General features: G+C 43.7%; 1 protein-coding gene across 1 annotated transcript; it reads left to right on the forward strand.

Annotated features, from left to right (window-relative positions):
- Nucleotides 1-1,377: 1,377 nt before the first annotated feature.
- On the forward strand, nucleotides 1,378-19,808 carry MYLIP (myosin regulatory light chain interacting protein). Its single transcript, XM_079935512.1, has 7 exons — nucleotides 1,378-1,610; nucleotides 2,717-2,907; nucleotides 14,222-14,407; nucleotides 15,705-15,902; nucleotides 16,446-16,610; nucleotides 17,550-17,970; nucleotides 19,574-19,808. Exons 1-7 carry the CDS (start codon nucleotides 1,524-1,526, stop codon nucleotides 19,661-19,663), a joined length of 1,338 nt encoding a protein of 445 aa, XP_079791638.1. The 5' UTR covers nucleotides 1,378-1,523; the 3' UTR covers nucleotides 19,664-19,808.
- Nucleotides 19,809-26,621: the final 6,813 nt, after the last annotated feature.

Consider the following 26,621-nt stretch of genomic DNA (forward strand, 5'->3'; position numbering starts at 1 on the left):
GTTTGTTTTGTTTTGTTTGCGGTACGCGGGCCTCTCACTGTTGTGGCCTCTCCCGTTGCGGAGCACAGGCTCCGGACGCGCAGGCTCAGTGGCCATGGCTCACGGGCCCAGCCTCTCCGCGGCATATGGGATCTTCCCGGACCGGGGCACGAACCCGTGTCCCCTGCATCGGCAGGCGGACTCTCAACCACTGCGCCACCAGGGAAGCCCTCAAGTGCTTTTATGAACATTATCTCTGCTGCTCTTCACAGCAATGCTGGGGAAAGGCGGGGCAGAGATTGTGGTCTCCATCTGACTGCTGAAACACTGAGCTGCAGAGAGATGAAGTCAGTTTTCATCGGTCCAAAGCTGAAACCCACATCTCTGGCTTCTCCTATAAAGAAACCAGAGGTAGGCTGAGTAACGCGTTGACTAAGAGAAACAAGTGGTAAATGAGGGAAGACTTGTAGACCTTCAATTATTAATACTTTCTATTGAGATTCAGAGATAAGTCCGTTACTCTGAAGGTGGGGATAACACCTGGTTGCCTGAGAGAAGGGACTGGCATTGGAGCAGGTGCTCCATTAATGTTTAATGAAAAATGAGCTAAGACGTGAGATAGGCCGGACAACCTGAGAGAGGGCCTTAGTGCCCGTACGGGGTTTTGATTCTGCACAACGGGTAAATAGAAGCGTTTGGAGAGGTTTCATAGAGAAAGCACTAGGTCAAGCTCCCTGGCTTATTGAACGACAGCAAAAACTTTTATACTCATATTTTGTTTTCTCAATGACGAGGTCTAAACTAAAGAACAAAAATTCCGCCTTCCTACAGCCCACTGAGGCAAACCCCAGGGAAATCATCATTTTCTTTTCAGGCTTTGGGGTTGCACTCTTTGCTATCTGCTTTCACCACGACGACCACCACCCCGCCCCCCAAACGCGCTACTGGAGCGACCCAAGGCTTCTTTCTGAAGGCGGTAGCTTGGAGGCGTTTAATCACTGTATATTCAAGTCCGACAGAAAGGCGAGCCCACGTGGGAGCCCCGGGCGGTCGCTGGCTCGGAGCAGCGTCTCCCAGCGAGCAGAGGTAGCAAGCGCGTTCCGGGGCCTCCCTCCTTGCGCAGCGCTCAGCCCCCGCGAGCTACCACCTCCCCGGCGGCCGGGGGAACTCAGCCGGCTCTGGGAGGTCGGGCGGCGGCCGAACGGCCGCTGCTATTGGCTGGTCGGGCGGCGGCGGAGGGGCGGGGCCTCCGTGATTGGCGGGGGCCCCAGCCGAAGGGGGAGGGGCCGCTATATCAGAGAAGTCCCCGCTGCGGCGCAGGCAGTCGGGCTGCTGGAGTGCGGCGACGTCGCGGGACTCGGAGAGCCAGCTGGCGGGCGGGCTGGAGAGGGGGTGGCGGGGAGGGCGCGGCGGCTGCGGGTTGCAGGGCAGTGGTCTGCAGGGCTTCAGCCTCCCGAGGGCCAGCCTCGCCGAGCCCGGAACTGGGTCTGAACCCCGCGCACAGCAAAGACGAGGCGGCTGTGGCGGCAGCGGCGGCCCCAGCCATGCTGTGCTATGTGACGAGGCCGGACGCGGTGCTGATGGAGGTGGAGGTGGAGGCGAAAGCCAACGGCGAGGACTGCCTCAACCAGGTGAGGACCAGGGGCCAGGCGCGGGGTCCAGGCCGGTTCCCCGAGGCCGAGGGGCCTCGCTGTGGCGCCGGGACGCGCCGCTTGCCGGGGTCCGGCGGCGCAGCGGCGGCGGCGGGGTTAGTGCGCCCCAGGCGCCCGGCCTGCGCCCCCTCCTCCACGAGGCCGTGGGGCGCACGGCCCCTTCGTGGCGTGGCGGGGGCGCGTGGTGGGGTGGGGGTGGAGGGCGCGGGGGACGCGCGGCGGGCCTGCCCCCCTGCCCCCCAGCCCAGGACTTTCCCGGAAGAAGGAGGCCCAGCACACCTGCCTCAGGTGTGTGAATGATGCCTCCTGTCGGGTCCCCGCGGGGCCTGGCAGCGCCACCTGCGTCCCGGGATGAGGTGGCTGGAGGCGGTCGCAGGTCGCTCGGGTTGCTCGGCAGAGACAAGCAGTGCCCTTGTCTCTTGATGCTTCTCAAATGGAGAAGCATTTCTTATGCACCTCCTTGCATCTCCCGATTCGCGGGGGACGAGAGGACGGTAGGTTTGGGTCGTGGACTCCTCGGTTGTCTTTAAGCACGCGTTTCCTTAGGAGTGAGGAGGAACGGTTCCAAACAGTGCATAGTGGTGTGGCAGAAAATTTGATCTCAAGTGAAACGCTGTGCCCTCCAACCCCCTCGACCTGAGATGTTTGGAAAACCTCCTGCAAAGCTTAGCTGACACTTGTGGCGTGTTTCCTCAATGTGTTTGCTTTTTTGGAGTCCAGATGGTTAAAATTGTCCAGATAATAAGCTGCCAGATCAGCTGTGCAGATTGTGCTAGTGGAGGGAATTCCAGTGATTGGAATAAAAAGGAAAATACCCCGTGGATTCCCGTCCTCAGCCTTTCTGGAAGGCTACATTTTGAGAACTCCTTTTGTGCCTCTATACTACATCTAGTGGTTTCGCGTCACTGGAGCCTTAGAACTCTGTTGTTTTAGCTGACAACAGGAATTGTAACACCGTTGTTGAACTTTGTTATTTTTTTAAAAAAAAAGAATAGGCAGGAATCTTAGACTCAGATGGAGCCTTTGGGTTTGCTTTGACCACATGGACCGCTTGCTCATCCACACTGCATTCATTTTTGTTTTAGGTGTGCAGACGATTGGGAATTATAGAAGTTGATTATTTTGGACTGCAGTTTACGGGTAGCAAAGGTGAAAGTTTATGGCTAAATCTGAGAAATCGGATCTCCCAGCAGATGGATGGGCTAGCCCCTTACCGGCTTAAACTGAGAGTCAAGTTCTTCGTGGAGCCTCATCTCATCTTACAGGAGCAGACTAGGTAAAGTGACGCTAAAATAAACCAATGTCAAATAGACCTCTGATTCCATTTAGGAAGGGCCACTGCACCTTCCCAGAGATGTTCATAGGCAAATTTGTTTTGATACAGAGTGAGTTGGTTATAACTTAGAAGTTTTCCATAGCACAGTTCTTTTGTTGAGGTGAAAAGAGAGCTGCATAGTTGGCCTGGGGTACATTTTCCACCTCTTCTGGTGTTTTTCTTATTTTTATAGACAATGGGAGAGTAAGGTTGAATTCTTACAAACACTTGAGATCAGTGCCACAACGCAAAAAAATTAAAGAAAGAAAGAAAGAAAGAAAAAAGACCTAACTGACTTCCTGATAGTGGCATCTACTGCCCGATAGTAACCTCTGTCTCAGCAGTGTTACTACAGGTCATTGCAGACTGCTCTAACAGAAAGCAGGAAACAGTTCCTCTTGGGTTACTTAAACTTGGTCAACTTCTTCAGCCTAGTGTCAAGTTACAGTGTGTAGCAAAGAGCTCTGTCCGAATTTTAAAAGTTTTTCAGTTTCTTGAAAACTTAGTCAGAAAACTCTTTTAAGGCCAGTAGTAATCTAACACTACCCCACAGATAGTTTATACATGATTGTTGGGTTCAGATTGTTAAATTTATCTCTTCTAGAAAGCCACCACTAGTGGTAGACAATTGGAGCATGTGGTTTCCTTTTTCAAACAGAAAATGGATTCTCCCCTGGACTGGCTGTAATACTTTTCTCAAGGATGAGCCAAGCTAGGAAACTGGTGTTTAATATTTACTGCTGAAATGCAGGAGACCTAAATCTTATAGTGGCATGTAAAAAAAAAAGAAAAAGAAAAAGGAAAATGACTACTTTTAAACATGGTAAACTTTGGATCTTAGTTCTAATGTTTTTCATAATCCTTTGGATTGGAAATTTGCCATGCACATAAAAAATGTGAGTGTGAGAATTATGAGTAATGAGTGAGCCATATCCTTTAAGAGTTTTTAACATGTCATTTTTTTGGTTGTTTACCAGAGGACGTATAGACACATATTTTGAAACACTATTTATTTGAATTTGAAATCTCTCCTTTGCCTTTTTATGGAGCTTTAAATGGTGAGAGAAGTGTTCAATTTTGTATCTGAGGGAAGCTAGTATATTGAATTCTTAGTGCTCCTGAAAATATGTTGCAAAATATTCAAGTGATTTCATATTTAAGGATGTTTTAGCTGTCTATATAAATCAGGATAGGTTGGGTTTTTTATTTTTTTATTTTTTTTTAAATTAAAGCGGATTTGTGAATGCTTCCACTTTGCACTTCAGTGTGATAACTTGCAGTTGAGTAAGAGAAAATAATATATATATAAAACACCTTGGAATTTTCATTGTGTAGCTTTATCATTATTTTGCAATTATTACAGGGCCTCCAGATTCAAATCTATTTTGATGACACAGGTTTATTTTTTAAACCTGCAGAAACTTGGAGGACCAAATACATCATTTAAACAATGACTGAGGGACTTCCCTGGCGGTCCAGTGGTTAAGACTTCGCCTTCCAATGCAGGGGGTGCGGGTTTGATCCCTGGTTGGGGAGCTGAGATCCCACATGCCTCGTGGCCAAAAAACCAAAACATAAAACAGAAGCAATATTGTAAAAACTTCAATAAAGACTTTAAAAAAATGGTCCAGATCAAATAATCTTAAAAAAAACCCAGTGGCTGCAGTCATAATATAATACGTACATCTGTATTATAAATGCTTACAGATTTTACAATTTGCTACTAGTCTTTACCTGTGCTTTCTTGTAATAGAGTGAATAACTATTATCAGCTCCATTCTATTCATGCAAGAAATAGAGATATTTTATGAATTAGAATTGGAATCAAATTTCCTACTTTATTGACTCAATTGACTTTGACTCGAGATTCATGTCTAATAGCACTCAAACATTGCACATACCTAGTTAGACTAGGTAATTTTAATTGATTTTCATTCCTTTTGAAATTATACTGAAAAATTCATGTGATTTTGACTTTTAAAATATTGGTGTATTTTACTTGTTTTTGTGGGGTTGTCTGAAATAAATACAGAATTTTAAGAAAATGCCACCTAAACTTTATATAGCATTCTGCTTTAATAACTAGATAAAGTGCGTTGTAATTAGCATTGTACCTTTTCATTAGGATCAGTAGTCGTGCTGCGTCGAATGTAGTTACAATTAGCATTGTGTTTATGTGCATGATACTACGGAACAGAAATACTTATTTTCCCTAATATTATGTTATCAAGATAAAGCTGGTTGATAAACTTTTTTGATATTTAATCATTTGTTGTAAAATATTCATATAAAATGCCATGAAAATAAAATCGATCTGTTTACATGGTGAGTAAGCTCAGCTTTGCCAGTCCAGTTATGAGAGGTGATATTTTCCCAGCTCTTCATCAAGTCATGAGGTCAAGTCATCAGTCATTTCCATTTAATACTCAGAAAGTGTCTGGACAGTTTATTAAATGTGCTGAAATATCCTAGCCAAGTTGTCTCTGTGGACAATTAAAGCAGCCTGCTCACAGTAGCTGGCCTGACTGGGGGCCAGTTAATATATTAGTTTGCATTAGATTAGGGAAGCTGCTGTGAGAATGACAGGCAGGAAGGCCCGTCTGTAAGAGCAGAGCTCTAGGGGCAAGGCAGAAGCCCCTGTGTTCTGGGTCCAGCTCAGCAGTCTGCCTCCAGCATGTACAGCCTTCCAAGACTTGAGCCCAACTGAAAACCCTGAAAGAGATTCTTTAAATCCCTTCTAGCAGTAGACTTTTTTTTTCTTGGCTTCTGCTTCCTCTCCATATTATTTTCCTAATGCTTTTTCTAAATACATTTCTCTGAAGAGAGGAAAAAATATATCCAATGTCTGCTTAGATTGGTAGATAGAGTTAGTCTGGCCTCTGATGTGGCCTGATTTTAGATTTGATTCTTTACCTGGATAATTATGTTTGCTCTGGAATGGGGGATTCTGGAAAGTAACCAGAGAGTTTTGTTTAGACTCAGCTGGCACCTTTCAGAGATTGGCGACAGCAGGTGTTTTCAGCAGATGTTTGCCATGCTATGGATTAAAACGAAAAGTGAAATTAATATATTCCAGAAGTAAATCTGAAATCATAATCATCTTTGAAATTATTACCTTTCAGAGGCTTTCGGTTATTCACAGCAATTCAGACCAGATTTTGTCAACATTTTCAAAACCAGAGATTAGAGAATTATATGCTTCATCTTCAGGGATGGTAATTATACCATCCATTCCCAGTAAAATCTTTCTGTTTCTCCTTGACTGCCGCATTTTAGCAGAGCTCTGTGTTCTTTGCTAGAGGCACCCTGCTTGGTTAAGACTTACCAACACCTGAATCCTCTATCCCAGAAACCAATCCCAATACAGGGGCTCCGTGAGTGCTGAACTACATGTTCATGGAAATGCTATAATCCTGAACATTGCATCTCATTAGGATCTTAAAAGTCGCAAGCAGTGATGCGTTTGGCTTCAGACCCCAGCTCACTCATCACTCCCCGGGGAAGCCTTCTCCAGGCGTGCTCAGGAGACTAAACTCTCCCAAGACATCGTGTAGCTTTCCTTTATAGCATTTAATGAGTGTGTAACACTCCATTTACTTATGTGACAATTTGCTTATTGTCAGCCGCTCTAATAATCTAAAATTCCATTAAGCAAGGAGCTGATCAACCTTGTATACCCAGAATCTAGCCAGTGCTTGGTGTGTAAATATTTGTTGAATCAATGAATTAAGAACTTGGAAATAAAAAAAAATAGGGTTAACTGATACTGTGATAATATAAATTTTCTTATAGGTATTGAAATGTTTGCCAGTTTGCTTCTATAACTTGAAAAGTTTGAGAATGTCTAAAAGAATTCTCACCACTAAAAAATGTTTTGTAGTGATTTTTCTCAGTTAAGAATTTGCTCAGTGCTTGGCATTCTTTTGTTTGCTTGCTTCCTTCCTTCGCCCCCTCTACCTCATTCCAAGGCGTTTGTTCATTGTGGTTGTTCTTATCTAGAATGAACTACCACGCTCCTGGACCTTTTATGAAGTTCAGATAGTTTTCAAGCCACAGGCTCACTTTATCTAATTTCACCCAATTTGTAGGTCCTGACTACTTATTAAACTCAATTTTTCCCTGTCTCTCAACAAATATTACTTAGACAAGTGAAAATCGAAGGAAGATGGCATCACTGAAACCCACAAAGCAAATGCCACATGCAAACTATAGGCAGGTGGGGGTGATAATCTCAAATCAGTACACAGCTGAATCACATTGACCCTAGCCAGTGCCTGTAATCACATTCAAAGTCTTATAAAACATCATCACGCAATGAGAAGCCCACGCATCGCAGCGAAGAGTAGCACTCGCTCACCGCAGCTAGAGAAAAGCCGGTGCGCAGCAACGAAGACCCAACGCAGCCAAAAGTAAAATAAATAAAATAAATAAATTTAAAACAAAACACATTGTCACGATGGTAAAGGTTGATTACAGAATTTACCTTTGTGTGATTCAGGATGGGTAAATTCCATAGGATGCATTGCAGGAGTATTATGCTCTTCATATCAACTACATGCCTAAGAGTGGAGTGACACATTCTTTTTTTTTTTTTTTTTTGGTATGCCCAAATACAACACAGCCTCCAGGAAAGTAAAAAATGGTAAAGACAGACGTGTATATTAGTTCCAAAGAAAGTATTAATTACATTTCTGAATTCTTATTTATCTTTTAAGTTTTTCTTTCTGTTCAGAGTACGGGATGTTTGTGGTGGTATATGGTTATTTTAGCCACAGACCGCCCGCCTGGGCCCCTTCAGTCTCTTTTTGAATTTCTGATACTTATATATGTGTATGAAATATCAGAGGACATTGAGAAATTGATTTTTATGTAACCAAAATGAACTGTTCATTTTGAATGTCATTATAAATAAAATTTGAATATTTAAATGGCACAAAGGGCAGATTCAGGGTGACCAGTGGGGTCAGGTTCCAGGTTTATTTATTCTCTGAGTCGTGTACCACTACAGCCTGATCCCAGACCTCTTCTGGACCTGATAGCCCTCCACACTAATCTAAATTGTTGAGAAAGAGATTGTAGTTAATGCTCTTAAACTACAAGATTGCCCGGACTGTTGTTTGCCTAGGGACAGCTATCTACTGTGAGTAATCATATTTTTTAGAAGTCCAGATTTTATGCTTCCAAGTGTTTTTCTGCTGTGAGTTGTAACTACTTTTGAACTTAGGAATTTCCCTCACCTGTACCCTCCTTATCTTTTAACTGCCTTGGAGCCGAGGAGAAAGCAAATTTATCGGTGATTCCCATTTTGCATTTTGGGCTTTGAGAAGGATTTCCTTAAACCTGAATAGAGACCTGACTTGGTAATTATTGGCTGTGACAGGTTTGTCAATTGTAAGCTTTCCATGAAGTGTGGTAGATGTGATGGTTCATTTTAGGTGTGGCTCTTCATTTGAATTCTGAACCTTGACCCTAGGGATTTTTACTGGTGTTATTTTCTCAACCTCTTACTATGAAAAATTTCAAATGTACGGATAAGTTGAAAATTTTTACAGTGAACACCCAATACCTAGATTCTACTATTAACAGTTTAATATACTTGCTTTATCACATATTTATCCATTTATTGATCCCTCTATCCATCAGTCTATTTTTTCATGCTTTTCAAAATAAGTTGTGTGTGAGTACACATCTCCCTAAATACTTCAGTATGCGTATCACTAACTAGAACTCAGTATTTGCCTACAGTTCTTTTTTTTCTTTCGATTGATACAAAATTTATATATGATGAAATGCCTAAATCCTAATATACCACTTAATGAGTTTTGGCAAATGGATGTACCTGTTTAAACAAAACCCTTATCAAGTATGAACCATCACTCCAGAAAGTTCTCTCATGCCTCTCTGCAGTCGTTCCCACCCCCCCCCTTCCCTACCGCCACCCCACAACCAGGTTGTATGTTTTTCCAGCATAGTTTAGTGATGCCTGTTCTACTTCATGTCAGTGGAATCGCACAGTATGTACTCTTTTGTCTCTGGTTCCTTTTGATCATCATAAATTTTTCGAGACCCATCATCTTATTGTATACATCAGCGGCTCGTTCCTGTTTATTGCTGGATAGTATTCCACTGTAGGAACGTGCTGCTGTTTGTTTATGCATACTCCTGTGATGAATACCTGTTTTCCAGCTGTCGTGAATAAAGCTGCTCTGAGCGTTCAAGCACAAGTCTTTTGTAGACATGTGTTTTCATTTCTCTTGAGTAAATGAGAATGGAAGAGCTGGGTCCTAGAGGAGGTAATTGTTTAGCTTATAAGTAACTGCCACATCTTTTCCCGAAGCGATTGTACCATTCTGTACTCCTGTCAGCAATGTACAGGGGACCAGTGCGTCTGCATCCCTGCCGGGTTTCAGGTGGGTTTATAGTGGTAGCACATTGTGGTTTTAATTTCTACATCTCTGTTGATTAATAACACTTTCATGTGCTTATTGGCCTTTTGTACATCTTTTGCGAAGTATCTATTCAAGTCACTGGCCCTTTTTTATTGAGTTGTTGTCTTTATTTTTGAGCTGCACAAATTCTTTATATATACTAGTCCTTTGTCAGATATATGTTTTATAAGTGTATTTTTTTTTTCCTGTGGTTTGCCTGTGTTTTTGATGCCTTTTGATGAGTAGAAGTTTTTAACCTTGGTGAAGTCTCATTTATCCACTTTTTTCTTTTACGGTTTTTGCTGACTGCATCCTGAGGGGAACCTACCTCCAAGTCGTGAAGATACTCTCCCGTGTTTTGTTCTAAAAGGGTTACAGTTGTAGCTTTTACATTTAGGCCTGTGATCTATCTTGAACTGATTTTTGTTTCACTGGAATTTAAGATACAAAACAAACCTATAGCAATTCTGTTGTGACTTGATAATTTTTAAATATAACTTGGCAGTTCGAGCTTGTGGTTTAATGACTCATTGGACTGAGGCGGGCATATGGGTGATCTCAGTGGGTGTCTCGCTCTGTGAGGGACAAACCAGCCATTACAACGGAGGGCCAAGTTCAGTCAGTCTCTTGGGGAGAAATTCACTTCAGTTATTAGGACTGGAGACTTTTTAAAAATAGCTACTTAGCCATTTTCGCGATGTCTTAGGTTAGTTACTTAATTTTGAGTTTAATAGTAAATGTGGAGATAGTTGTTTTATATTTGTGTCATGAAAAGCTCTTCAAAATTATGTAACTGGGAAGATAACTGGAGGGCAGTAATTGAGAGTAACTGTGATGAGCAGATCGACAACTCCTGATTGGTTTGCAGAGAGTTCTGCTTTGATTATTAGATGATTTCTTTATGAGACAAGCCAGGGTTTAGAGGAGAGTGCTCTGATTACAGTTCTCAAAAGATAAATGACCTAACTTTATTCCGTAAAGCTATGGAAAGGAGTTCATTTTAAACATAGAGGAAATATGAAGTACATACTCTGAAACAAAAATATATTAAGGATATGTGACTCTTTTTAAAATTAAAATATGACATATCCTTATATTTATCCCCCCCCCCTTTTTTTTTAAGTCTTCCCTAATGCTGCAGCAAGTGTGAATTCATTAAATGCAGACATGAGTTAGCTAGAACGTTTCACTTTGGGGCTCCAAGCCCCATCCATATATTGAAAGTGTATCCGTTTTCTTAGTAACTGGGTAAAGCTCGAAGAGTCATGAATTTCAGGGTGCAACCAGAACAATGTTTAGAAAATGAGCTTATGTCTGTTAGGACATATTCATAGACATTTGCTTAAGACAAAGAAATCATTTTTTCCAAAGGCTTTCTTTCTGTTTATGATTCTAACATGTAGCCTAAATTGAATTAGATAGGCCAACCACTTTTGATCTTTAGTTAAAAAAAAAAAAAATTCACTGCAGGCCTGACTTCTTTGACCACATCTGCTCATTTTGATATTATTGGTAACTTTTAACCACTTTACGAAATGGGAGGTGCGGTGGGGGGGGGCGGGAATCCACGAGCCAGACAGTTACAGGCCAGATGGTTGGAGAGAAAATAATAGGAGAAAATACTTGACTGAAAACCACCCCTAATTATTGAGCCATCACTGGATTCCGTGTGGAAATGTTTCTGCATGCCCTGCCATTCTCCCTCTTCGAAAGAGCACATTAAATAGAGTCTGCAGATGGCCTGCCACCGCGTGACCTTTGCTGTCACTGCTGCACGTGCTCTTCTCCTGGAGAGCATAAACTTATCACCCAAGAGCCAGTTTGTAGCCAGAGTTATTTTGATAGGATACATTCCTTGACACCAAAAGGCTGTACCTTCCATCGAAACAGGAGCGATCAGATATATTCACCCTGGGACCTCGGCATAGGGCTTGGCACAGTGGCGATGCGTGGCAGATTTGTTGACTTGAAATGAAAAGGTTGCTTGATAGCCATGAAATGGCAAAATGCAGGAAGGGCCTTACCAGAAAGTTTCTGTAAATGATAAGGAGGAGGATTTTTGTACTCACAGGGTATCGACCGCAGTGCAGCCGAGAATGTGGAGTATGTTGAAAAGGCTCTTGTCCCCCACCTCCTTTTGGAAAATTCTGACTCCCAGACCGAGGAAGGATCACATTACTCTCAGGCTGCTGACCACCTGTTAACATTTTGTTACTGCTGCTGCTTTGCCTTTGATTTTGACAGCTGTCTGTCCAGAAGTCGGTCCTGGATAGTTTGGAAAAGGAAATTGGATCAATTTTGAAACTCTTCTTTTGCAGGCTAAACTAGTCTCTAACTTAATACTTAGGAAATAAGTTAGAAGACATTTTCACATAAGCAGTAATTAAATTCAGAAAACTTAGTTTGGGTGATACCCTTAAAATCTTTCAGCACATACTTCTTTAATGGAAGTATATATTTAGGTTTTTGGGTGATACCCTTAAAATCTTTCAGCACATACTTTCTTCTTTAATGGAAGTATATATTTAAGTTTTTGTTCCCTACTAACGTGTCCACTGATGAATGCAGAGACAGAGGTACCTTACTCAAGATGACGTTTACCGAACAGTCCTCTAAAAAGCTTTCTGAGGGCTGAAGCAGTGTTGTAACACCAAGATTTTAAGGGACGGCTAGACCTCAGTCCTCAGATAGCTATTTTAAAACAAGTTATTTTTGTAGTTATTTCTTTGCCCCAGTAAGGACCCCCTTCTCAGTTTAGCAGTATGTCAGAAATACTTTAAAGACAAGCAGATGTTTGGGTTAATAAAAACCATGCTTATCTTCTTCCAGTGCTATTATGCATTCTTCACTGTGATTTCTTCATAGGGGGCTTTGAATAAAGAAAAAACTGCAGTGTTTGGCAGAGTCTGATAATTTTAAACATTTCTTTATCATTATAGAAGGCACAAAATGTTGAATTTAAACATGTCTTAAAGGAGGATTAAATGGCTCTTGTCAGCCTGAAGTTTTGAGACTCTCAACAGAGCCCCTCCTTGTATTTCTAGCCTCAAGTTCCCTTGCCTCCTTTTTTTGCATTGTTCACGTTATCCCTTCTACCTGGATGTCCGACACAAGGCTAGCATATAAATAAAAGCACCTCGAGGACTGGAATAAGGGTATCCAGCTGAAGGGGAGGAATTTAGGAACCCTGTTCAGAGCTTTACAATGATGATCATAATTCATTTGTTAACAGAAGGAATAGTATGGCATTGCAGCATGTTTGAGAGACTGTGTTGAGTCATCCAAGGAAGGTTATACATTTGCCAGAGACAGATTTCATAATCCAGGCCAGTGTGCCTATGACAGTTTAGATACTCTGTTCAGAATCTTAGGCAACACGGATTGGCAGCCAACAATATGTGAAGTTTTCCAGGATTTCTAATTCTCACATACCTTTCGGTAAATGTAGAATGCAGTGTTGTATACAATTAGGACAGGCTCAGATGGAATGGAACCAGGATGGGAATATAAACTAGTTGCAGACACGTGTAGTTTTACGTACATTTATAGAACTCTGATGTTAGAGGCACTTATGAAGTCAGCTCAGGTGCAGCTAAATACTAGAAGTTAGAACATGTCAAATATAATAGAGGAATAGATAGTTTGCATGTGATATAGACAAAAGGGTATCCAAATGAGGGGACAGGAGGAGTGGCCTTCAGGACAGAGGGAATAGCAAGACCAGAGACGTGGGGGGCGTGAATGTACTTGGTTTTTCCAGAAGGAGGAATTGTCCCTTTCCTGGGACGTAGTGGCTGGAGGGAATGACAGGAGATGTGGCTGGAAATCTGGGGCCAGATGTGGAGAACCCTGGGTTCATGCTGACAGTGTGCTTCCTCGGCAAACAATGGGGATCCCTTGAAGGATTCTGAGTGGAGAAATGGCAAGTTTATATCAGAAGCAAGCAACTTGGAAGATGGATTCACAGAGTCTAGAAGAGAGATCAGCTTAGAGGATATTGTAAATTCTCTGACAGTTGAGAGCTACAAGTAGGATAGAGGAGGTAAAAATGGGAAAAACGGAACTGGATTTAAAGAGTTTTCAGAGACAGAGGGAGATGAAGAGTCAAAAGTGAGTCTGTGGTAAAAATAACAAATCAGTCTCTGGTTTCCACTGGGAGGAAAAGTGGGTTTGGGGAGAAAGTTTGGCTTTGAAGAAGGTGAAATTGGGATACTGAAGACCATCCAGTGGAGAAGCCTGTTAGCACTTGGATATTTGAATATGATCCTTAGGAGAGAAGTTGGGGTTAAAACTAGAGATTTGGAGCTTCCCTGGTGGCGCAGTGGTTGAGAGTCCGCCTGCTGATGCAGGGGACACGGGTTCGTGCCCCGGTCCGGGAAGATCCCACATGCCGCGGAGCGGCTGGGCCCGTGAGCCATGGCCGCTGAGCCTGCGCATCAAAAAAAACTAGAGATTTGAGGGTCATTTGAATAAAGGTGAGGCTTGTAAGATAATAATTACACGTCAAGATAAAGTTTTTCTGATTAAGATCATTTCTTTTAAATAGTGTAATGCAGAAACATGTATATAATTATTTTACATTTTGTAACTTGAATGTTACTGAACTTGTCATAGTTAGACTTGTTTTGTTTGGGTTAAGACTTTTTGTTTCAGAGAAACTTAATCCTTAGACTTATTTTGCCTTACTACTCATGATAAAAAAGGGTCTGTAACTGTAAGCATTTTTAAGGTAGCTTTCTTCCTTGCTCTCTTTTCCTTACTTAAATGGGATTATGAAGTTGCTAAGCGGTTGGGTCCGATACCAAGTTAGTCCCTCAGCATAACCTCACTCTCACATTGCTTTGCAGGCATATCTTTTTCTTGCATATCAAGGAGGCCCTCCTGGCAGGCCACCTCCAGTGTTCACCAGAGCAAGCAGTGGAACTCAGTGCCCTCCTGGCCCAGACCAAGTTTGGCGACTATAACCAGAACACAGCCAAGTACAGCTATGAAGAGCTGTGTGCCAAGGAGCTCTCCAGTGCCACCTTGAACAGGTGAGGCTGCAGTTCAGGCTCATGTTTATTGTCATAGATCTAGCAAATTTATAAGAATTTCCAGAAGAAAATCAAACTATGATAGATACAGGTAATTTGTAAGGTTGAGACTAGACCATTGCCCAATATAACCAACTATTTTCAACAGATTCTTAGCCTTTTCTTTGAGAAACTTACAAACACAAAACATAATCCACACAAATAAATGCCCTTATACAAAATACTATATAACAGGAATTGTAACATCTCTGACCTTTTAAGAATGCATATCTCTTAAAAAGTCTGTCATGTTTATCGGCATTTTCCTCATCCCAGCAAGGATTAAACCAAGAGACCTAACAAAGATGTCTTAATTATCTATTCCTGGGTAACAGGGTTGCCCCCCTAAACTTAGTGGCTTAAAACAACAAAATCATCTCACAGTTCTCTGGGTCAGGAATCTGGCTGTGGCCCGGTTGGGTTCTCTGGCTCCAGATCTTTGAGGAGGCTGCAGTCAAGCTGCTGGGGGGGTTCAGTCTCATCTGAAGGCTCACACGAGGGAGGGATCTGCTTCCAGTTTGGCTCAGGTGACTTGTTGGCTGGCCTGTGCCTTCACCATGGCGGCCTCTTCGGGGGGGCTGTTTTGATAACGTGGGGACTGGCTTCCCCAAGGACAAACAGTTGAGTCAGAGCAAGAGCAAACACCCAAGACGGATTCAAAGTCGCTTTATAACTTAATCTCAGAAGTGAGTGACAGCACATCACTTTGGCCGTATTCTGTACATTAGAAGCAAGTCGTTACTCCAGCGTACACTCAAGTGAAGGAAGTTACATGAGAGCATGGATACCAGGAGGTGGAGACCTTTAAGGATGGTATTGGAGGCTGTCCGCCCCAATAGATAAAATAGATCCTGCATTTTTCAGTTGCAAATGACCTAATCAATCCCATATAATGATATATTATAATGAAACTTAGAAAGCAAATCTAGACAAATGGCATGAGACATTGCTACGTATAAATTTCTTATGTATATTTTTAGAGATTTTCCATAGTTCTTTTAATTCATCCCCATCTGGCATCCCCTATAGTTTTTTCTCCTAATGATTTAATAGTTGAGATCTTGAACAGTGTCTTAAAAGTCTTTTACAATAAGTTTGCTAAATAAATGAAATATCAATAGTATATAGCTTTGAGTTTTTGTGATTCGTAAATGACAGTGTCAGTATAATTCACTAGTAAAAATGATACCGATTTATCTCTGAAGACTACATCAGTTAATCCTTCTGTATGCCTCTCTGCCCTTTTGGTGTCTTGCAGCATTGTGGCAAAGCATAAGGAGTTGGAGGGGACCAGCCAGGCTTCGGCTGAATACCAGGTTTTGCAGATTGTGTCCGCAATGGAAAACTACGGCACAGAATGGCATTCTGTGAGGGACAGCGAAGGGCAGAAACTCCTCATTGGGGTTGGACCTGAAGGAATCTCAATTTGTAAAGATGACTTCAGCCCAATTAATAGGTAACCCAAGTCTTAAATTTTTGTTTAGACCTACGTGTGTACGTACTTTTGTAGCTCTGATGGTGAAAATAGGAAATGGGGAGGGATTTACTAGACAGTCATCCTTTAGGAATAATGTATTTCATTTTGGGTAGGTACATTCATTTTATTCAGGCCTTGATAACCATTCCAATATTTTTTTTTAAATATAGGCTCAAGTGTACTGATGTGACAGAGTTAATATTTTTCACATGTCATCCACGGCTATAAAAATCTCATTTCACACACACACACACACACACACTCACACCCCACACTCACACATACACACACTCACACACACTCACACACACACTCACACTCACTCCAAAACTTGCGCCAGTGCTCCTCTCCAACTCTTTTCAAAGAGCCTTCATACCTAGGGAGCAGAGTGCTTAGCTGATGGTCCCAGGCAGAGTGTCTGGCTTTATGGCTGGGCCCTGAGCACATGGGAACCCTGCAGAAGCACACACATGGTGACCCATCTCCCCTGGGCTTGCTCACTTTTCTCTTCCCACGTTTCAGGATCGCTTACCCTGTCGTGCAGATGGCTACCCAGTCAGGGAAGAACGTGTACCTCACCATCACCAAGGAGTCTGGGAACAGCATCGTGCTCTTGTTCAAGATGATCAGCACCCGGGCAGCCAGCGGGCTCTACCGAGCCATCACCGAGACGCATGCTTTTTACAGGCACGTACCCCTGTGCACCCCGTAACCCCAGCGTCTGCCACAATGCTGAGATTTCCAGGTGACAGCAAGGCTCCTGTGGTTCCTGGTATCACTGTGTCAGTGAACCTTGTATAGAGCTTAAGAAATCGGTTGTTTTCGAACCCTTCATTTCTACCATAGCAGTGGGGTCCTTCTCAACATCATCCTGCTTTTCCCTCAGGGGGTGTGTGTGTGTGTGTGTGTGAGTGAGTGACAGAGAGAGAGAGAGAGATGCATGGATTCGCTCTACTGCTTATCTCTTAACCCTTTCCTCAGAGCTCCCCTTCCCCGAGGTGACTGAGCGGTGGGGCCGGTTCAGCCGCTGCTGTTGCCCTTTTCCCGCAAGATGACCCAAGTCGTCTTTCCTTCCTGGGAGAGCTGCTACCCTGAATCCTCAGTGTGTAGTCTCGATAACTGTATTGATAGCCTTATTTCCAAGGGTGCTTTAAAGTAGACTTGTGATTTGACTCAAATATTTGGAAAGTTTTTTAAAAGCTAAGAAGTTTAATTGGCAGGCAACCAACCCTTTTTTTATGTTAAAGTAGACACACACATTGTGGAGCAGAATGGAAAATTTGTAGCAATTTTTAACATAAAGCCAAGACTACAAAGAAGAATTTCCTTTTTCTTGCCATGAGCTGCTTTGGACTGTAGTTCTGTCCCTGGAGGTGGAGGTGCCCTCTGGTTTACAGCTGCCTGATCAGGGCTCCTTCCTTTGCAGACACTTGAGAAGCACAGAGGTAGAATCATTGAAATACCTAACACCTATGAAACTGGAAGAATTCATTTTCAAGCACACAAACAAGAATATTTAATGTCTGCTCCCATGAGCATCATTATTCACAGCAGTGTTTAAGGTCTGGCTCGTGGGGACGCCCAGGCCTGTCAGTACTGAGGTGGGTGTTACATCTCTGTCCGTAGGTGCGACACGGTGACCAGTGCCGTCATGATGCAGTACAGCCGAGACCTGAAGGGCCATTTGGCTTCTCTGTTTCTGAACGAAAACATCAACCTGGGCAAGAAGTATGTCTTCGATATTAAAAGAACCTCCAAGGAGGCGTATGACCATGCCAGGAGGGCTCTGTACAACGCGGGTGTGCTGGATCTCGTGCCGAGAAGCGACCCCAGCCCTCCAAACTCTCCCCTGAAGTCCTCGGAGAGCAGCATGAGCTGCGGCAGCTGCGAGGGCCTTGGCTGCCAGCAGACCCGGGCCCTCCAGGAGAAGCTGCGCAAGCTCAAGGAGGCCATGCTGTGCGTGCTGTGCTGCGAGGGTGAGATCAACTCAGCCTTCTGCCCCTGCGGCCACACTGTGTGCTGCGAGGGCTGCGCCGCCCAGCTCCAGGTGAGGATCTTCCCAGCTCCAGGTGAGGGGGCGTTTCCAGCTCCAGGTGAGGTTCCTCCTGGCTCCAGGTGAGGGTCCTTCCGCCTCCAGATGAGGGGATGTTTTCAGCTCCAGGTGAGGGGGCATTTCTAGCTCCAGGTGAGGGTCCCCCGGCTCCAGGTGGGGGTCCTCCTGGCTCCAGGTGAGGGGGTGTTTTCCAGCTCCAGGTGAAGGGGCGTTTTCAGTTCCAGGTGAGGGTTCTCCCGGCTCCAGGTGAGGGGTCAGCCGGCTGGCATGGGCCAGGTGCTGACTTGTGGAGGCACAGATGGAGAATGTCCATCTCCGTCCAGAGGGTCTTTGTATCTGTGACTTGGAAGGTGTTGCCCTTTGGAAACAGTTTGGATTAGCACACTCTTTTCAGCAATGTAATTACTAAATCACAGGCTTCTTTCAAGTCCTGGATATGAGGTTCAGATTCACAAGTACCACATCTAGTTAGTGGCTGAGCCGGGCAGTGGAACCCAGGCCTCCTGGAGGCTGGTCACCTCCTTCTCTTCCCTTTTCATGTTGTCTCTGCTGCTTGACACGTCGGAGGATGGTCTTTTTTGCTTACTTGTATTATTTGGGAAAGAATTCTTAGAGTTTTGAGTGATAGTTAACTCTCACTTATCCATGGGTGGGTTGTCGCCTCATTTTTTGTGATTAATTTCCTTCTGGTACTGCCTATGCCTCCAAGGTCCCCTTGGATTAGCTCTCACTTAGCAAGTCAAACTAATTTTAATATTAGTAGAAAAAATAAAAGCACCTCTTACATAGTATCTGTTTCTTTCTTGCACCTTGCATTTCCTTTTACAATATTCTCAATTTGTTTTCATTTCCCAGAACGGTTGGCTAACTGTCACTGTGATTTTACGTAAAATTAGCCCTAAATAACATCTAGTCCCTCGGAAGCTGCTAATTTCAGAACTATTTTTAGGGCTACAAATGAGCCAAGAGGATGCCCATGTCTTCCTTAGAGTAGATCACGCTCCTAAGACGAGTGATTTCCCTAGGAGTGGTCGTGGATTTGCCTTTTTCATCCACATAGTCTGATTCTCATGCCTACGGCGCCCCGTGTGGCTGAGGAAGGGACATGCTTGCTGAGAGGCCAGCAGGGGTGTGGAGCTGTGACCTGTGACTAGGAGCGGCCATGCTCACCGGCCACGTGGCATCCCCCCCCCCGTGATGCACCCTGAGCCAGCTGAGCCAAGGACACAGTCTCCGGGAGGGTCTCCTGCATCCCTGCCTGAGACTTCATCATCAGCCCATGTAGGGACCACAGCCTCATTGCACAGCAAGAAGTCTTCAGTAATCACTTTACTCACGGTGCCTTGTTTAAGAGTTTGACTGAAAACCTGATTAATTTCATTCATTTATACTTTTTCCTAGTATTTATTTTTAATCCTTTGTCAGGTATAAAATGTCAGACTTGTTAGAAAGCAAAGAGCCCTCCCAGTGGAAAGCTAGAAATAATTGTGACCACAGCGTATTTAGAAAAAGCACTGTAATAGGTACCATGGGTGAACACTGAAGACACAGACCCTTGGAAGTGTCCTAACCCATACTGTCGGCTTCTCTTTTCCAGTCCTGTCCTGTCTGCAGGTCACGGGTGGACCACGTCCAGCACGTCTACCTGCCGACCCACACCAGTCTTCTCAACCTGACTGTGATCTGATCTGCTGTGCACTTACCGGACATGCCATGTCTCCATGAACTGCACTGGTATAAACTATAAACATGATAGATTGTGGAGAGAATAAATACTCCAACGCCCATCTGCCATGCAACGTTTAGGGGGAAAAAAAAAAAGGAAGACTAGAAACAGTATGACTACTCCTTACCGCCAAAATGTACCATGCATAGAATCAGCACCTCCGGGTTGGTGACCAGGAAGAGCTCTGGGACCCAGACACGTTCCTTGGACTTTTCTTCTTTTTATGATCAAGTAAAGAAATCAGGAAGATCTTTGACGTCAGTTAAGTGGCAGCATAGCCCAAAAGTGAGTACCTTTTAGAAAATGATGTTTAAGTCTCCTTAACGTACCCCAAGGTAAGTTTCCTACTTGCAGCCAATTTTGTAAGGATTCATTTTAAGGATTTACTTGGTTCTTTTTGTACGGGTCACAGAGCTCTGGACATTTTTAATAGGAAAATTTTTCTTAAAGAGATACTTGTCATTTTAATGTCATTTCTGTTTTTCTAACTTGTTCAAGAAAGATTGGGAGGCAAACATATTTAAAAATCGATTTGGGGACTTTTTTTTTTTTTTTTTTGCCATACACGGGCCTCTCACTGCTGCGGCCCCTCCCGTTGCAGAGCACAGGCTCTGGACGCGCAGACCCAGCGGCCACGGCCCACGGGCCCAGCAGCCCCGCAGCATGCAGGATCCTCCCGGATCGGGGCACAAACCCGCGTCCCCTGCATCAGCAGGCAGACCCTCAACCACTGCACCACCAGGGAAGCCTGATTCGGGGACTTTTTTAAAGTGGACACAAAGTTGTCAGATTTAAACCGGTCTAACCAGTGGAAAATAGATCCCTCCACGTGGATGGTGTCCTATTCTTTCCCCCTCTCCTTACCCTGGCCCCAAGCCTTTCAATTATAAAATGCTACCAGTCTGGTTAGACGATTTCTGTGGAGTAGTCAGCACTCCTTGGGCCTCTTGAGTTGGTGGAATATTTTAAGATTGAAAAGGGAGCGCATGTTCCTTGGAAGGAAGAGCATTGCTCGCTGAGATGAAGCTTCGCCATGTACAAAGCAGGGGTCGTTCGTGAGTTCTCCGACGCACCCTGCTCCAGCTTCAGCCAGTGGGGTTGCTTTTGCTTGAGCCATCAAGCCTTTTACAGCCTTATAGTAGGTATCCTAGATATCGTAAGCTTTTTTTTGGTAGTAAATGCTTAAGTATTAACTTTTTGTTGTCCCTCTATATGTTTTAGAGGGGTTTCGGGGGGTTTTTGTTTCTATATTCTTAATCATGTTTTCCACTCCCACTTGGGCATTTTGGAACCTGGTCAGCTTGTTGGTTTTCTAGGATGTCTGGAACCTGGATGACCTTATTGGGTGCAATACTAGCTAAGTTAAAGCTAGAAACCTACACTGTCACTTTACTGAGATTTCTGAGTATACTTTTCATATTGCCTTAATGTAGCAGTAATGTGTTTATGCATTTGTTTCTTTGCACAGACATTTTGTCAGATATTAAAACTCTACTTTTTTATGGCACATATTAGCATATAAGCCTTTATTCCAAGAGGTATTTATTTTTTCACTTGTAAAAAAATAATGTTTCACATATAAAGAACTCTGTTATATCTTAAAGGATTTCTGTCTTTTATATTCAGGATAATAAAGATGTTAAAGCAAACACGGGTGTTTGTATCTTCACAGTTATTGTCATTTAAGCCAGATTTTATTCATTTAATAGAGCATGGATAACGTCATGGTTGGTATCTAATGTGGTCCTTTGTGGAAAGTTTGAAAATGTTTAAGGTATTGGCTCTAATCAAGGAGACTCTTTACCCAGTTACTCATTCAGCTATGTTTTCTGGTTTATAGGATTGGAATGTAGGTGAAAATAGGGTAATATACACAAGCAGACGAAAAGTAACAATTGGGAAAAGGACTGTAAAGTATTGGAGAAGGAAGGGAATGGCGAAGTTGGAAGTTAAAACTCTAAACCCAGATGATGCCGCTAGTGCGTTGCGTGGTCAGGACAGGTGAGTGCCGGGCTGGGTCCCAGCAGAGATGGCCTCAGCCCACAGACTCTAGGGCTGCATTCTATAGGGCGGCTAGCCTGCTGCTGCTGGGACCTCGCTGCCCTGAGTGTGCTCACTTGTGTTGCTCAGGAAATACTTTGTGGAGTAGAGAACAGTGCACATAATATATGTAACTCAGAACTATCTGTCACAGTCAAGTAATTTCAGCTGCTACAGAGGTTCAGTTCGGTACAAGTGCAATGATTTCAAGCAAACAACTTTTTAAAAATCGAGAAAAACAAGATTTGTTTTCCACTATTCGTATTCCTAAGTCAACCTCCCATCAATTTCTAGGAACTAACTTATTTATTCAATCACATTTATTGAGCACCTGCTAAGTTATTATTGAGCACTGGAAATTTAATAATGATCAAGACACGAATGATACAGGATGCCATATCATGTACTTAAACCTGTAATTTACACTATTTTCTCTATATATAGAAATTAAATAATATTCAAAATGATAGAATATTAACACTGGAGGGGATCTTAAATGTGGTAGTCTCAAAATGCTGGCCAGAGTAATGGATGGATGGATGACAGACCAACAAATGGATAAGATATCGTTCACCCCACTATACCATGGACTCCTCAAGCTCAGTGACTAACATGAAAACTACTGTATTACAAGGTGACTTAGGAGAGCTAAAAGAAAAGTGCTGTGTAGGCACAGAAGGTGATGGTTAATTCTCCTTAAGAGCCAAGGGTAAGGGTGCTTCACAAAGACCCTTTGAGCTGAGCCTTAACATTCTAGTTGAATTTTACCAGGTGGAAAAGAAAGTATATGGTGCATACAGGGTTAGAACGCAGTTTGGGAGGCTGGTCCCTCCCCCTGTGGTCAATGAAGTGGTAAGAAATGAAGTTCTGAAGGGAACGTGGTTAGAGTTACCGTGGTGAGCGACCTTGAATTCCAGGCTTCACTTGGACTTGGTTCTCCACTGCCTTCAGAACCAGGAACTTTGGGGATGGGAGAGTGGCAATGAGATCTGGTTTCTTGCACAGGGAACACAGAGAGCCACAGAGGAAAGCATACACAAGAGCAGGAAGAGAACAGAGGCAAGAACTCAGTTTTGATCATCTTTCGACATGAAAATGAAACAGATCAAGAGCCTTTGGAAGTATGAGCAGTATTTAGTGAGACAGAGGAGTCATACACCAATTCTGCTTACATCTTGGAACAAATAGTCGTTAACAGAGGGACAAACAGGGGAGCAAGCCATGGGGGTAGGAAGGGAATCGAATCTGGTTTTGAACATGATGCATTTGAGATGCTTGATGACTGGCAAACCTGGGGTCTGTTGAAAACTTGGGCTGGAACTTACAGAGGATGGAAAAGGTAAAGAGAAGCATTTAGTGGCCATTACATTTAATTGATATTTGAAGACATGACAGTGTAAGAAGTCATCATAGGGAGAGCATTAAGGGGGGAAATGAATAAAGCTGAAGATGGAACCCTGAAATGACCTAGACCTAAGGTGGACGGTGAGAATAGGAAGGAGTCTGAGAAAGACAAAGGGACGAGGAAAACTCAAGGGACTGAAAGCCAAGCCCGGAGACAACTTCAAACGGGCGCGCCCACTCCGTCCAAACAGGCAGGCCAGCAGAATCAAGGAGCTGGAGGGCCAGAAAAGGCCGTACAAGTGTGGCAATATCAGGTGGTCCCAGGTTCCAAGAAAGAGTGGGTGTATTTTGAGATTGCGGGCATACTCCAAGGTTGCCAGATTGTAGTGAGCTGTGTATGAAAGTGAGACAGGGGCATGAAAGTGATAAAGGGGGGCCGACATGCATTGGTGACAAGGTGGAGTAAGTCAAGATGGTACCGTAGGAGGAGGCGGGCTCAAGAGAAGCGTTTGCGTTTGCATTTTAAATGGGAGGACTCGGTAGGCATAGAGGAGGGGGCCGTGGAGAGGGTGAGTCAAAAGGTACAGCAGAGAGGAATCAGCGTTGGAACTCTGGAGAAACGGAAGCCTCACGAGGCTGTTCTGCCAAAAGTCACGATCCATGAGATGTGAACAAAAGCATTCTTTCATCCTTTTATTAAGGGTTACAAAAAGGAGTGGTGAAGCTAGAGACATTTCCCCCACCCTATATGTCTACACTGATCCTGTTGCAGATGTCGAGCTCAGATGCAATGTGGGTACATTCTGGGGTTGTCCCCTTAACCCTGCCATTGAACACGGAGGATCAGAATCCCCACGGGTGACTACTCTTGGGCAAAGCATGAACTCTTCCAAGAAAAATGTGAGAAAGAAATGCCCTATAGCCCAGAAGTTTGAGCAAATTTCCAAACACAGGCCTTGGGAGAGTGCATGTATGAGTCACCGTAAGTAAGCCTGAAGCAGGATGGTGCAATGGATGCTTTGGCGCTGAGAGAGCTCAGAATAAACCAGGAAGCCAATGTTTTTAAGATAGTTTTACCAACCAGTGGAAAACGAAGCCTACGTGGAGTTTGAGCACAGTCAGAATTTAAGACCAGATGCAGCTATTTTTGCCTTTCTCATTGCTTATCATATTTACTGCCTTCTCACAGAAATCCTATAACATTGCAAATTACTTTTATTCATATTTGCAGAATCTCCTTGAAATGAGTTTGTTTAAAAACTGCAAGATGTTAAAGAGTTAGCCCTATGCCTTTTAAAAACGAAACTATGTCAAGACCACACCAATTACACAGATTTAACACACCTGCCAGATGTTTATGGAAGAAAATACACTTCAAGCAAAAGCTAAACATCTGTTGTTCATAAACTTGTGCTAATGCTAAGGGGAAGCAAAATCTCAAAAGCATAAGCAAGCCTTCTATCAAGGAGCGATTCCTCTGGTTGAGAAGAAAACTCCTATACACATGTGAAACAAAAAGATGATATTTCTAAGACCAATAGTATTGCACATACATGTATGTATATATGTATATATGCTTAAAACTTTTCATAAATGTTTAAAGAATGTGAAGAAGTCACTGTGCATTGGGTGCATTTGGGGAAGGCTTTTTGAAGTAGATAAGTTGTTCTTTGCCTTGCATTCAGTACAGAATTTGGATTGGCGGGAAGGAAGACAAAGCGGAGGATGTGGAAGAGCCTGCAGGTGAGGGACAAAGGGTGATAAAATAGGAAGAAAGTAGAACCAAGTCATAAAGAGACTTCTGGAACAAAGATCCTAAGTTTGGTGAGTGTGTGAAAGATACAGTAAGATCTTTCTTTATCTGTGGTCCATTCGGTTTTGTTTTGTTTTTTTGCGGTACGCGGGCCTCTCACTGTCGTGGCCTCTCCTGTTGCGGAGCACAGGCTCCGGACGCGCAGGCTCAGCGGCCATGGCTCATGGGCCCAGCCGCTCCGCGGCATGTGGGATCTTCCCGGACCGGGGCACGAGCCCGTGTCCCCTGCATTGGCAGGCGGACTCTCAACCACTGTGCCACCAGGGAAGCCTGGTTCATTCAGTTTTTATTCATTAACTTGGACATTGATTTATTAACTCAGCAAATATATATTAAGCACCTGGTATATATCAGGCTCTCTGTTAGGGCTAGAGCTGTAGTTCTCGTCCGGGCTGATTTTCTCCCCAGGAGGCACTGGGCCATGTCTGAAGATGGTTCTTTCTCATCACACCGAGGATGGTGTGCCACTGGCATTTAGTGGGTAGAGACCAGGGATGATACACAGGACAGCCCTCACACCAAGAAATTTTCTGGCCCCAAATGTCAATATTGCTGCTGTTGAGAAACGCTGGACTGGAGGGTTCGGATATCCTAGGTGAAGTCCCTGCCCTTTCAGGATCACAGGGGGAACTGACACTGTAAACTAAGATTTCCGGTGCACTACGCTCCATAATGAAGCAGATACTGGGTGCTATGGAAGAGCGGAATAAGATGCCACTCAATTTGCTTAGGGTTGAAAAGATTTCTGGAAGAAAGTCACATTGCAGATGACTCTTAAAAGATGAGTTGAAACTTGCCCAGGTAGGCGGTGTGGGCGGAAGGAGGGTGTTCAAACATGCAGCATATTTGGGACCAGTGGGTAGTTCAGCGTAACTGGAATATAGGCTCTGTGGTTGGAGGGGATGGTGAGAGATGCGGCTGGGAAGTTAGGTTGGGACTGCATCCAGGAGCGTGCTGTGGGCCCTATTCATCTCTATCCCAGCCACACTCGAGAAGGACAATGTCCACCAAGGCAACCTCGAAGTAGCTGGGTTCTGCTGTTCTGTTTATGGCACTCTTGTCTGTCGATTTCATTTCCTCATCTGGGCTCCGGTAAGCATGTGTCCTCTGAGTTTTGAGTAAAGGTAATAGCGAAATAAAACTCTTGCTGATAATTTGTCCTAAAGATAGAATCTGTCAGATAATCTTTCAGAGTTTAAAAGCTCATGTCAATATTCCTTCAGATGAAAAGAACGGTAGGATAAAAATATAGCAGGGCTTATTAGTAACATCTTACCCATTTTTTCCCTAAATGGTTAGAACATACTGCCTTTCTCTGCTCTTTACATCAACGTTTCTGTTATTAAAGCTGTCTATTTTTCAGTTCTAAATCCTGGGAGGATTTTCCCCATGAATTTAACATGACTGAGGAAACTTGCTCCAGGGTAGAACTTTGCTGCAAATTATCTAACTGAGACTAGGCTGCTTAATAAAGAGACTAAAAATGAATCACAGGCTTTTTGTAGCTTCAAATGTGGAGTTGCCTTTCTCCTTCACCCCCAATTTCATGATTATTCATAACAGAAAGAGGCCAGCTTTATACAATGATTTCATGGAAGAAATGTCCTTTGTGTTCAAAACTGGAGGCTGCCGCTGATACGGGCCAGGAGAGTGTATGTGGAGAGAGTTAGGGGGTACTACCTAGTACTCCTAGGTAGGGGAGCTACCATTTCTAAGCTTCTT

This window comes from Stenella coeruleoalba (genome assembly GCF_951394435.1).
Source record: "Stenella coeruleoalba genome assembly, chromosome: 10".
NCBI classification, from domain to species: Eukaryota; Metazoa; Chordata; class Mammalia; order Artiodactyla; family Delphinidae; genus Stenella; species Stenella coeruleoalba.

Excerpts from the sequence above, each read along its gene's own strand:
- MYLIP (XM_079935512.1), top strand. The coding sequence starts at position 1,524 with ATGCTGTGCTATGTGACGAGGCCGGACGCGGTGCTGATGGAGGTGGAG. Across the intron at positions 15,903-16,445 it reads GACTTCAGCCCAATTAATAG|GATCGCTTACCCTGTCGTGC; the intron begins GTAACCCAAGTC and ends CCCACGTTTCAG. Across the intron at positions 17,971-19,573 it reads GCTGCGCCGCCCAGCTCCAG|TCCTGTCCTGTCTGCAGGTC; the intron begins GTGAGGATCTTC and ends TCTCTTTTCCAG.